Raw genomic sequence first — 12,682 nt, 5'->3', positions numbered from 1 at the left:
AGTGATTAACATCTTCAGTTCCCATGGCCTGCTTCCGTCTGGCCTTGTAGCTCAGTCGGTAGAGCGGCGGTGATCTAACCTGAAGGTTGTGGGTTCAATTCCCACACTGGTCAGAGTTTTTCTCTGTCCTTGTGTGGGCCCATTTCCATTAATAGGGATAACGCTCACATGGTTCATATGGGGTTACACTCTAATCATCTAAGTCTAACAAAAACATTGTTTAGGATACATTTACAAAGAGGGATCAAGGGAAATCACTGAGGGTGCATTTACACGACAGAGGAAAAATGGCACAGGTCCGATAAAAAGTGGAACGGTTCCATTCATTTTTGTAAAGAAACAGTGAACTTTTATCCGTTCCGCTACAGGACCATAGGCACCTACAGTGTATGGTCCCGTAGCAGAACGGATAAAAGTTCACTGTTTCTTTACAAAAATGATTGGAACCATTCCACTTTTTATCGGACCCGTGCCATTTTGCCTCTGTCGTGTAAACGCACCTTGAGTGTCCCAGGAGGGTACTTGGGTCAATTTTTTTAACTGCGGATCTTCCTATTTTAAAATCCCTGCTTACCAGAATTTTCTTATCCCAGAAATCCTGAAAATATGCGACCCCATTCTAGTAACTCTACTAAAAATGTAACCCCATTATAGTTAATCCAGTCGTGAAAATGCGAAGCTATCCCCCCCGGGGTGAGTGTTCATGATGACAGGGTCCCACATGCACTGTAAATAATTAACAAAAATAATGAAATTCGATAATAGAAAAAATAATGAAGCAACAGAACATAAATACAAAAGTCAGGCTGAATAAAAAACTAAATTTCATGCACGCAGAGTAACAAAACAAAAGAAAAGAACTTGGAGCGACTTCAGAATACCCGGCCACGATTGCGTGACATGGAACGGTTGCTCCAGTAGTCCCGCGGTCGTCGAATGCAAAATGTTAAAGTGAACTGCCAGCGCGGTCCGCAGTCCCGCAGTCGTTGAATGCAAAATGTTAAAGTGAACTGCCACCGCGGTCCGCAGTCCTGCAGTCGTTGAATGCAAAATGTTAAAGTGAACTGCCACCGCGGTCCGCAGTCCCGTAGTCGTTGAATGCAAAATGTTAAAAGGAAAGCACTAAAATGAACTGCAACCGCAGTCCGCAGTCCCGTAGTCGTTGAATGAAAATTGTTCAAGGGCAAGATGATCTCGTGAAAAGTGTAGTTAACCGAACTGCAACGTGAAAGCTAAAATTTTACGAGATTGCTTGGGCCTAATCACTGAAACGGGCGTTGGGCTTAATCAGTAAACGAGTGGTTTCTTCTTGGCACGATCTTGTGAAAAGTGTAGTGAACCGAACCGGAAAATGATAGCTAAAATTTTACGAGAATGCTAAGGCCTAACCACTGAAGCTAGTGCTTAGGCTTAATCAGTAAACGACTGCTTTCTTGTTCAGACGATCGTGCTTAGGCTTAATCAGTTAACGACCGCTTTCTTCTTCACACGATCTCATGAAAAGTGTAGTTAACTGAACCGCATAATAAAAGCTAAGAGTGCTTAGACCCAATCATTGAAACGAGCGCTTAGGCTTAATCAGTAAACAAATTCTTTCTTCTTCACACGATCTCGCGAAAAGTGTAGTTAACGGAACAGCAAAATGAAAGCTAAGGAGCGATTGCAGAATACCCGGTTTAGGAACAGAATTATGAATTCTATCCCATGCCACTGCGGACAAGCAGCATTGTTAAACACGACTGCGGGACTGCGGTGGCAGTTTTTTAAGTAAGACATTTAGTGGACGCGGAAGCACAATTGTTAAACACGACTGCGGGACCGCGGTGGCAGCTTTTTTAAGTAGGACATTTGGTGGGCCGGGTATTCTGCAATTTAGCCTTTATGGAGTTTCCATATGTAAATATTTATTGACTGCAGGACGGAGCAGGCATTTAATGTCACGCAATCACGGCCGGGTATTCTAAAGTTTAGCCAAGAACTTTTCCCTCTTCACGTAGGAATGTATACAATATGTTTATTAAAACGGTAACAACACTTCTGTTGTCAATCGATGATGTTCATGTGTGGTTGTCTTTGTGTACATAACGTAAGAATCAAAAGTCGCTAAATAATTATTTGGAGTATTATTGGTGTATTTAATGTCTCAATAAAAGGGAGTTTGATTAACAATTAAACAGAAAACTTGGAAAAGACTTGGACGATAAAGCGGTATTCTTTGGGGGAGAACGACTGTAGTATTAAGGGCATTGAACTTGTATAAGCTTAGCTTAATAATATCACGCGATAGGTTAATACCACAGCGATGATCTTCGCTTGTTTCTTTTTCTGAAAAAACCAAATGATTTGAAAGAAAATTCCCCCCAAAGACACGAAGTAATTAAACGGAATCATTGATGACACAATCACAACCCTGACATTATATACGTGATCGAAAATGTAAGAATAAATTTGAAGGTGTCCTCTTCCTAACGCATGTAAAACGGACTCAAAAGATGCACCTAAACACATCTCTTTTTAATTCGGGAGAAACTTAGCAGATTGTATAACTCTATGTATCGAATTACCACCGGAAACTATAAAATCGAATATATTTCAATCTTGCTGTTTAGGCTTCCGTGTGTCTCGTCTCTTAAATTATTAACTTTCTGTTCCGTCGAAAATCAATGCAGGGTGCGACGAAAATGGACGAAACCAAGCGAATCAACCACGTTGAGCGCAAAATTAAAAATAGATGGAAATGTTTTTCACCCAAGGAATAGACTTTGGAAACTGGCTAATCATCTTTACCTTTTCGTTTTCCCTTCAAGGCATCTTTGGACGGATTCTTTTGACTTGAAAATGTTAACTCTTGGCTGTCGGAATCCGCATCCGCCATCAGGTTGATGATGGTTGATGAAGTATTAAACTAAAGTGACAGCGCTTTGAAACTTTGAACCAGGTTCTCAGCTGCTATCATCTTGCAAGAGACTAGAACCGAGCAAGCCATTGAAGCCATCATGGCGGACGACAATGAGGCAATGGCCTCCCTTGTGTCCATAATTTCGCGGTTCGAGAATACTTTCAGTCGTCCGGAAGCGTATCTCAAACCTCCCATCTCTCTTGAGAAAGAGAATCTTGCTTTAGTCAAGGAAATATTTGATTTTTGCAAGAAGGACGAACCAAAAGGTAGCCGATCTTTGGCAGGCACGTGTCCATTACAGGAACTTTTGGTGGATGATTTTGATCTGGAACAAATTTGGCAAGAAATTGAGCTACAGAATGGCCCGTTGTTGACACTTGGGAAAAGAGACGTTCAGAACGTGACACAAAACGCTAAAAACCTTACACTTTTAAGCGCAAGGAATAGTTTGGGAGATGCGTATGGAAATCACCTTAAGAATGAATTGTCTGAAAGTGATTCAGAAGCAGAGAGTGTTGACATGGAATTAAATCATTATAAAAATGGCGAAAATGGAGTAAATGATTTTGGTAATGATGAGGATGGCAGTTACGATGATGATGATGAGGAGGATGAGGAGGAAGAGGAAGAGGAGGATGATGATGACTATGACCGTCTTGTTAAAGGAAAAAGAACCATTGAGAGTAAAGAGAAAAGAAAACACACATATTCCGCAAAAAGGACTCAGGTAGATGACACTTTCTTCAAACTTTCAGACATGATTCAATTCTTAGACAGAGAAGATAGACGATTTGAAAGAGCACATAAAAAGAAAACCCAAGGGATGGAAAATGATGACAATGAAGACAGCGATGAGAGTGACAGTGAGCTTGTTGATTACTTTATGGACATTGATAGCAACAAGGAAGATGAGGAGGATGAAGACTGGAGTAAAGCTCTTAGTGCGACTGAGTCTCTTTTTGGAAGGTGCATACAGTAGCCTGCATAATACATGTAGTTTTCTTGTTGTATCAGCATTAAAAGGAATTTAACTCATTGACTCCCCTTCCCCCCCCGCCCCCCACTGACAAGTACAATCATCTGGCATTAGACAGTGAAAATTTGAGGTGTTAGACAGAGTTAGACAGAGTAAAACAGGTGCAGATCCAGAATTTTTCCTAGCCTGGGGTGCACCACTAAGGAATGGGGTGGCTGACTGGTGACGTTTGTTTTTCTTCCAGAATACCAGTTGTATTAGAATGCTGCAGGTCATCTCGGGGGGAGAGGAGGTGTGTGCACACTACTTGCACCCTCCCCCTAGATCCATCCCTGTAAAATCTATGAAGTCTCACTCCTAAGAGTCAATGGGTTAAGGGGACATAGCTTTTGAGTGAATGTAGAGCTTGTTAATCCATTGACATTCTGAAGCGTCCCCACTGTTGATGCATAATATAATCTGGTTTTAGACGACGGAGTGAAGTGTATAAAGTCTCACTCCTGGGAGTCAATGGGTTTAAGTTATTACCTGTAGATACACTTTCAATCAGTGTCTAACAGAAGATGGGGTCAGATGGGGCATATGAAACAATGAGTTATCTGTGGAAGTCATTAGCAACCACTACTACGCTTTGCAAAGTTGATGGCGAAGAAGCTAAAAGTTAAGGTGGATAATGAGCTTAACAAAGCATTATATTTTTCTAAAAGTTAAGCGTAATGGGGCATTCATCTAATTAGTAGCATTTCTGGGCATAAGTGCAGTGCAGAGGTAACTGGCTAACCTTTTTTCCTTTTACCTTTTTGCTGTAAAGAATTGTGCTTAGTTGATGAGTTCTGTTGGCTCACCTCAGTGAGAAAGTCTAACACACTTGCCTATGTGGTATATTTATCACTGAAGTATTGATTTTTAATCTGTGGTGAAGCAAATATGGTCTTAGCACATGCATGTACATCTATGTATCAAAATTAATTGCACTGTTAAGCAAAGTTGCAAAACTAAAAAGTAGTTGAAATGATAGCTGCTACGTGCAATTATAATGATTATGAAAAATACAGAGCATATATAATTTCCACTTTTGTGTTTTCTCTGTCTATGCATGTGAATAGAAAAAAACAGAAAGGAAGGAAAAAGAAAAGGATATCTGCCAGAAAAATGAAGTATGCTGACTTTTTTGATCCACCTGATGGAGAAGGTGAAGATGAAGATGATGAAAAAATGAGTGAAAATGAGCAAGAGCTTGTGGAGAAAGGTGAAGCTATGGTTGGGGACAGTGAACGTGGAATGGATCTTGGAGAGAAGGAAAAAGCAATTTCCAGTTTTGAGAAGAAACAACAAAAGGTACAGTATGACCACGTCAGTTTTTGAAACCCTCAAGGGTCAAGAATTAATAATACGGTAAATATTATTACAAATTTTGTACGTTTTATAAGAAATATATTTCATAGTGGGTCTGTCCGAAAAGTATGCTTCTGTTTGCAGCAAGAATTCTTCCTTGAATCAATAGTAATCTTTACATGCTGCGTGTAAATTTCTAATCCTAGCAACCGTTTTCTTTTTTCAGTTGAAGCAGAACATTGATAAGCTGGAAAATGCAAACGTAGCCCCGAAACCCTGGCAGATGTCTGGTGAAGCAGGAGGGAATGTGCGACCTATCAACAGTTTACTGGAAGAAGATGTCAGCTTTGATCATGCAACAGCTGCTGGTAGGGGCATTTTCAGCATTTTGCGGTTGCAATGAAAATATGATGAAGAAAAGTTGTTTCAGTTTTGCATATCATTAAAACTGAAACTTACCAGTACGTGTAAGAAAGTACTTTGGTCAGTTATATGTGCTACAGACGCAAACTAGACAATCAACCCGTGACAACTCACCACAAAAATACCACACCTGGCCTTGAAGGGTTGTAGGTAGTTCTTTTGAAAGTATAACCAAGGTAATTTTTTTCAAGGATTGTGACATACATGTACATGTATTTGTGGCAAGGTATTTCACACACTTATTATTTTCCATCCACTGGACTTGTGTTTCAACATTGAAAATAGAGTTGGAGACAGTCTTTGAAAATATGATGGTCATTATAAAAAAAATTGTTACAGTATGGTGTGACTTGCATGTGCAGGTACTTGACTACCAGAACTTCTTCCATCCATGTTATCTGTGGCTAAATGTTGCTTCACAATTTTTTGAAAATAGCTCCAGATATAACAGAGGAAACAACTCAACAATTGGAAGACATTGTAAAGCAGAGAATTAAGGACCAGGTATGGTAACACTAACAGTCTGACATTTTCACTTCATTTTAGTAAAGCTTTGTCAAAAATGATAAGGGTTAGTGATTTCGTTATTATAAAAATAATAATTTCAAGATGATGATTAGCTTTCCTGAACATTATGCTGATCAACGTTTACATGTACAGCTGTACATGTAAGTTGGTGAAGGTAACTCCAAGAATCACATGAGGGGACCCTATTTCTTTTTTCATCATAACAGGCCTGGGATGATGTTGAACGAAAGGTGAAGCCGGTGACAGAACCATTTGAGTACAAGAAAAAGATACCATTGGACCAAGAAAAAAGCAAATTAAGCCTTAGTCAGATTTATGAACAAGAGTACCTCAAACAAACACAGGTACAGTTGATAACAGTGCTATGGCATTACAGACCAATGCCTTGAATCACAGACAAGATATCATGAATAAGCTGAGTATAGTTTATCCTCTTTTACAGAGTGTGACTACAAAACTTTTGCAAATGTTGTGGGACTTTGCACTTGAGTTGGCATTTCAAAAGAGATTGTGACAGTGTACTTGAAGATGCTCTTGAAACGATTCCTTGAAACTTATGCCAACTCCCCACCCCACCCCCTAAGCACCACCTAAATCAATTCAGAACAGAAACAGTAGGCTTGTTTTTTTTCAAACACTTCAAACTCTTTTCTTTCACTAGTTGGGTGTGCCTTTCTGCCAATCTTTTCATCTGTCTGTCATTTTTTTTAGCTCGCTCACAGTACGAGGGGAACATTGGGGGTTTCCCATTACTGTATTTCCGCCAGAAACCGGATTGAAGTCTAATAATTCCGTAAAGCAATTTCTGCACCGAATACCGTGAACAAAAACAGAGAAAAAAAATGTAAACCAAAACATACATGTACGAGAACCGCTTTCCATAGGGTTTGATCATACTGCAATTCCGAACTTTCACCTGGACTAGAATTTCCGAAATACCGCGCTAAAAATTAACAGATACCGCATTTCTGCAGACCCCTATGCCCCCCTCCAGTAAGTAAGTTAATTTTCCCTCCTCCATGTAGTTACCCATGCCCTTGGCTGAATCACTTAAAATCCCCTCTCCATTCGGCTGTTTGTATTTATAAAATTGTTCGCAGTTAGTTTGGAGTGGACCACATAGGAACTCAATCGATCGCATTTTAATGAAAATCAAAAGCGAAATTAAGAAATGGCTCGTTGAGCATTTATGTTCATCAAATTAATGCACAAGTGTCTAAATGCCAGATTCCTATTTACAACGGCATAAAGGGTTGTTTTTAGAGTGAGGCTATCTTAACTGTTCATGGTTGCCTGAGGAGTAAAGTTTGACGTACAATTTAGTGTTGTTTCTGGAAGTTGAGGAGAAGGCTGAAGGGACACTTCGTGACATTTATCATAAACAACATTTAAGTCATCATCCAGCATTCTTGGGGGAGAGTTACGTTTTTGCAAACGTCGGCCGTGTAGCACTTTATAATTCAACAGAATTAACTATGGTAGGGTAACGTCAAGTGCTGTTTTCTACCCATGTAAACCATGTGAGCGTTAGCCCTACTAATGGAATTGGGCCCACGCGAGGACAGAGAAAAAACTGACCAAGGTGGGAAGAGTTTTTCTCTGTCCTTGTGTGTCACATGGTTTACATGGGTAGAAAACGGCACTTCACATTACCCTACAATAGTTAATTTTCTTGGGGAAGACTCTACCTGTAAAACCCTATGTATGATGGGAGGCAGACCGCTTGGCTGTTAGCCAGATCCGGAAAAGAAATAAATAATTGCAGAAATTGAACTTGTCACTGAATTGTTTTATTTTACCATTGCTTTAAAGTGATCTCGCTTGCAATTTGATTTGGATCGACTAATAAAAGGGTGCGGTACCCGTTACACAAAACGATTCACGTGCCTTAAGTGTCAATCAAGTCATCATGAAATGAAAGGTCATAATCAGTACTGTCCGGATGTACCATCCAACGAAACAAATTCATGAAGTCATTTCACGACACACTCCCCCGGTCTGGGTCACCTCTGTGAATGAACTAAATCACAATTGAAATCTCCAGCGACTGCCACGTTGCGACCCGGTCTAAACTTGGACATCAACCAATCAGAGACTGCACGCTAATCACTCGTCTACGCTGCCCCTCTTGTTACTCAAGATATATGTTCATCTCCATTTATGTGATTAAAAGTTTAACGTAGGATTCGGACTATTTGTTTATCGACACATTGTAGGTTGAAGCTGAAGAGAAGGAAAATGAAGAACACGAAGAGATCAAAAGAATGATGACAAAGCTTTTCGCCAAGTTAGATGCCTTGTCCAACTTTCATTTTACTCCCAAACCGGTGAGTTACTCATTTAATTTTCTCATAGCCTTTTCTTGAACTTCATGTACAATTGAAAGAAAGTCAACCGGAGAAAACGACAACAACCAAAAGTGTGAGGTGGACAGACACTTTATAAAGCAACTACAGGCTCCTCGAAGTGTTGTTGATCTAAAAATTCTTGCTATTCCTTGTGGAAATTACTTTTCCCTGTCTCGTCTGCTTTACAAAGAGACTCTTGGCACCCTTTGACAAGATCAATTTGAAGTGGGCTTGCTCTACAAGTCTATGATGCCAAGTTCAGATTTGAATTCAGGATAGAGAGTCGAAACACAGGTTGAGACGTCAGTCAGACATGTCGATTCGAGCCTTCTATCGAGACATGCCGAAAGTTAAAGCGGCCGAGAAGGATTCACTTTTTATAACATTCTTCATCCTTTGGTTGTGAATCCCTCATCCTTCTTCGACGGCTGTTTAAAAACAAGACCAACGGGTTAGAACTGGACGTGGGCCCTGAAAAAATGCGAACATAATATATTCCCCATCTCCGAGAAAAAAAAATCCTATTTAAAAGTAATTTATGCCCGTGGACATGCGATTACAAAGTGGATTAGACCACGCAAGACGCAATCTTGTATCTCAAAGCACGTTAAACTTAATAATTATACCAAGAAGGTTACTGTCCCAATTCCTTGCATCATATTTGATAAGCCAACACTCAGCTTCTAGTTATATTAAAGACCCTTGGTTGGGAAACCTTGCAATCTCCACACTTTGCATCTTTGAAAACCATTGCATAGTAAATAAACGCTGTGCAGTCTAACGACCCTCTAAACGCAAAGTTGGTTTTTATTTCAGCTTAAACCCGAGCTTAAAGTGGTCGGCAATGTTCCTGTGATATCAGTGGAAGAAGTTGCCCCTGTAACCGTTAGCGATGCCATGATGTTGGCTCCTGAAGAGGTACACGAGAAGAAGAAGCAACAGAAGGGAACCACAGAATTGACAGAAACCGATAGAAAGCGAGAGCGAAGGGCAAAGAAACAAAGACAGCACCAAAGAGCCGTGGAAAAACTGAAAGGGAGGAAACTTATAGAGAAGCTCAGGCCAGGGCTTGGAAACAAGTACGCGAAACAGGCAGCTTTAAAGAGACTGGAAAAGGATAGCAAAACGTCGAAAAACGTGTCTTTGTTGAAAGATGAGGGAAACGACAAAGCTGTGAAATCATCTTCAGCTTTCTTCTCTCGTCTTCAAGAAGAGGTTAGGGATCAAGTGAAGACAAAAAGGGAAACAACTAAGAAGAAACTGAATTCTACAACTACAGTGACTGACATGAAACTCTGATTACTGAGTAAAGTTAGAACGTTTAATATCCACCATCAATACTAAGAATTCAAATGTTTTTGTAAGCTATTTAGGTTGCTGAAATTTTTCGGTAGCTTGTCTCCGTCCATGCTCCTGCGTTCTCTGCTCTTTTGTTCCGAATTAGACGCCCATCAGAATTGGAAATGTTAATTTTTGTCAGACACTGTAACTTTAGGTAAAGAATATGTAATAGTAACTGGACTGAGTGGAGTACAATTCAGGGAGAAATCGTGCGATTGAAAACAGCAATGGAGACCCCATCCAAGTGCCAGTGATTGACGCGCGAATGGCGTAAGTGTCCATTTACCGGTAGCTAATAGCACATTTGCATGATGACGCCATTTGACTACAAGTACCAGAATCCTTTAGGTTTTGCTTGTCTCATGCTAATTGGAGCTATTGTTATTTTTATCCCACTGGGAATACAAAATTTAAATAAGAAAAGAAAAACAAACTGAATTGTGGTAGTTGTAGTCAAATGACGCTATCGTGAAAGTTACCTATTTGGAGTTGTTCAAATTGTATACCTGAATTGTACACTCACTTGCTCGCTCGCCAATTACTTGACAAATAGGCGCGAAAAGAAACCAATCAGATTCGAGAATTTTGTAATAGTTACGATTACATTTTTTTATTAGGTGACAGAAACGATCTCTTCGCCGTAGGAACCATTCACCTCACTTCAATATAGAAGGAGGGAAGCTAGGCACCTTCGGGCTTTTCTCTCTTGACTCTTCCTGCGAGCAACCTGAAAAGGGATTAAACTAGGTATCCAGATATCAACTATATGACCAAAGCAATACAAGTCAGTCTTACCTCATCTTTTCCCCAAACTTTAGAAAGAAAGTATGTACTAAATTAGAACCTTTGAAGCCAGTTTGATTCTTTCGACAAACAAAGTCAAATTCCATTTATAAGAAAGTGACATCGGCAAAGATTTCTCGATTGGTACATGCAAGGGTTACGTTTTTGCAAACGTTGGCCGTGTAGTACTTATATTTCAACTGAATTGACTATTAGCACTTCACATTACCCTCCAATAGTTTTCTCAATTGGTAAACTGCAGCCGAACGGAAGCCGTTTTTGTAAGCTAGAGAAAGTCACGACCAGAGTGCGATCCAACCAAACCAAGGTGCGAACCCCTTTTGGAACGCAAATCATCCATGATCTAGTACATGCTTTGTAGATGCAAAAAATAAAGAATTACACCTTGGAAGAACTTATTACCAGCAAGAATGCAAAGTGACACTGTACATGTCAGTACTTTCCCAGTCTTTCACTTTACCGTAGCTTGATAATGCTCCCCTCCCCGAAGTCAGCAAGACACGATGGGACCCTGCACATGACATCTTGGCAGTTTCCAGGTCACGAAACGTCTTTTCTCAAACTCATTAATAATTCATGAGCTCAAAGCCAATTCGTCACTTTTGAAACCCAATGAAAACCTAGATGAAAACCACACGTGTTTTGGATATCATATCCAAACCCCACGTTGTTTTCATCTGATTCCTCATTGGATAACAAGATTTACGCATCAAAACAAAAGAAATTAAACCAAAGAACAGCGTTTTTTAATAACTCATTTTCCACTGTTTACAACAATGTTTACATCACAATTAGCAAAGGAAGCAGAATTAAAAAATGCACTGGCTTTGTTTTTGATTTCACACTATTGGGACATCTTCATGTACCAGGAGGAATTGCAAACGATGATTATGCAATTTTTTTTTGGGGGGGGGGGGGGCGGGAGTGGTGTATTATCGAATTGTGCAAGTACCGGACCGGATGTACCGCGAGCAGGTATACCATGGGACCTCCGAAAGACCCCCCAAACACCACAGATACCCTTACATACACAAGACGCCTGGCATAAGAAGCCGATACTGCGAGTCAGAGAGGCTCTAAGCGGCTAAAAGTGGTGATCCCTTCGGACTGGATGACTAAACAGCTGAGAAGATAAACTTGTTAAGGCCTCAGCTGGAGTGCGGATATAGAGCAGATAAGCATTGCTAGTCCAACGACGTAACGCTTGAATGAGGTGATCCGGCCTGCCAAACGGCTACTGTAGCTGCGCCAATGCGGAAGCTGTGGCTTGAGAAATTACCGGGAACACCAGCCGTAGCTAGGATCTCTCGAAGCCATGAAGTGAGAACCGGGCGCGACAAAGGTTGGCCAGATTGGAAGCGAAGGAGAGGACCAGGGCCATCCCCCCGGGCCGAAGAAAAAAGATGAGGTGCTGATCGGAGACCAAAGGGGAGGACAAAGTTTACATAGTACTTTCCCCGCCACTTCATGTCTAACAACACCCTATCGGTTGGGTGAACTGGAATATTTCGATAAGCAAACTCCACATCAAATTTTGCCATCAAAGCCCCCCGACCAAGCCGAATTACCTTACGAATGATCTGATCCAACCTCGTTCCCAGGGCCTCTCTTCTCTGCCTCCCTTGGTCGTCGAAAGAGAGACCCTGGTTGCGACTGATCACGTGACCATCTATCCATCCAAAACCGCAGGGTGGGTGGGTACTCAAGTACATTTGGTCGAGAGGACGATAAAATACCATCCGAGAGAAGGTGAAGTTGAATAATTGTTTGTTTCAAAATGGCGCTCGAGTTTCTGAGATGTGTTCAGAAGGCGCTACTTTCGGCTGGCTATGACGATATAAAATTGAAAGTGAAACAAGTCATTTGCCTGGACAGTTTATATTTAAAGAAAGATTTAGTTGCTGTTCTTCCTACCGGCTACGGGAAATCCTTAGTTTTCCAAGTTCTGCCTCGATTGTTGAGGGAAAGAGAGGAAACACGTGCAACCACAAACCCTACATAAACCTGAGTTAGCAGAGTAAAACAACG

At 40.7% G+C, this 12,682-nt stretch overlaps 2 protein-coding genes across 2 annotated transcripts in view; one reads left to right on the top strand and one right to left on the bottom strand.

Annotated features, from left to right (window-relative positions):
• Positions 1-2,925, bottom strand: part of LOC137993346 (enolase-phosphatase E1-like) — a 36,923-nt gene extending 33,998 nt beyond the window's left edge. Inside the window, exon 1 of the mRNA XM_068839117.1 lies at positions 2,788-2,925. Within this exon, the coding sequence (XP_068695218.1) occupies positions 2,788-2,875 (88 nt within the window). The 5' untranslated portion in view covers positions 2,876-2,925. The remainder of the gene's footprint in view (positions 1-2,787) is intronic.
• A 44-nt stretch (positions 2,926-2,969) lies between these two features.
• On the top strand, positions 2,970-11,480 carry LOC137993348 (U3 small nucleolar ribonucleoprotein protein MPP10-like). The gene is made up of 7 exons (XM_068839122.1): positions 2,970-3,865; positions 4,982-5,213; positions 5,437-5,578; positions 6,070-6,137; positions 6,368-6,505; positions 8,378-8,488; positions 9,326-11,480. Exons 1-7 carry the CDS (start codon positions 2,997-2,999, stop codon positions 9,806-9,808), a joined length of 2,043 nt encoding a protein of 680 aa, XP_068695223.1. The 5' UTR covers positions 2,970-2,996; the 3' UTR covers positions 9,809-11,480.
• Positions 11,481-12,682: the final 1,202 nt, after the last annotated feature.

Source organism: Montipora foliosa, chromosome 2 (genome assembly GCF_036669935.1).
Source record: "Montipora foliosa isolate CH-2021 chromosome 2, ASM3666993v2, whole genome shotgun sequence".
NCBI classification, from domain to species: domain Eukaryota; kingdom Metazoa; phylum Cnidaria; class Anthozoa; order Scleractinia; family Acroporidae; genus Montipora; species Montipora foliosa.
The sequence above is the reverse complement of the archived record's forward strand: the minus strand, read 5'-3'. Positions and strand labels throughout refer to the sequence as shown.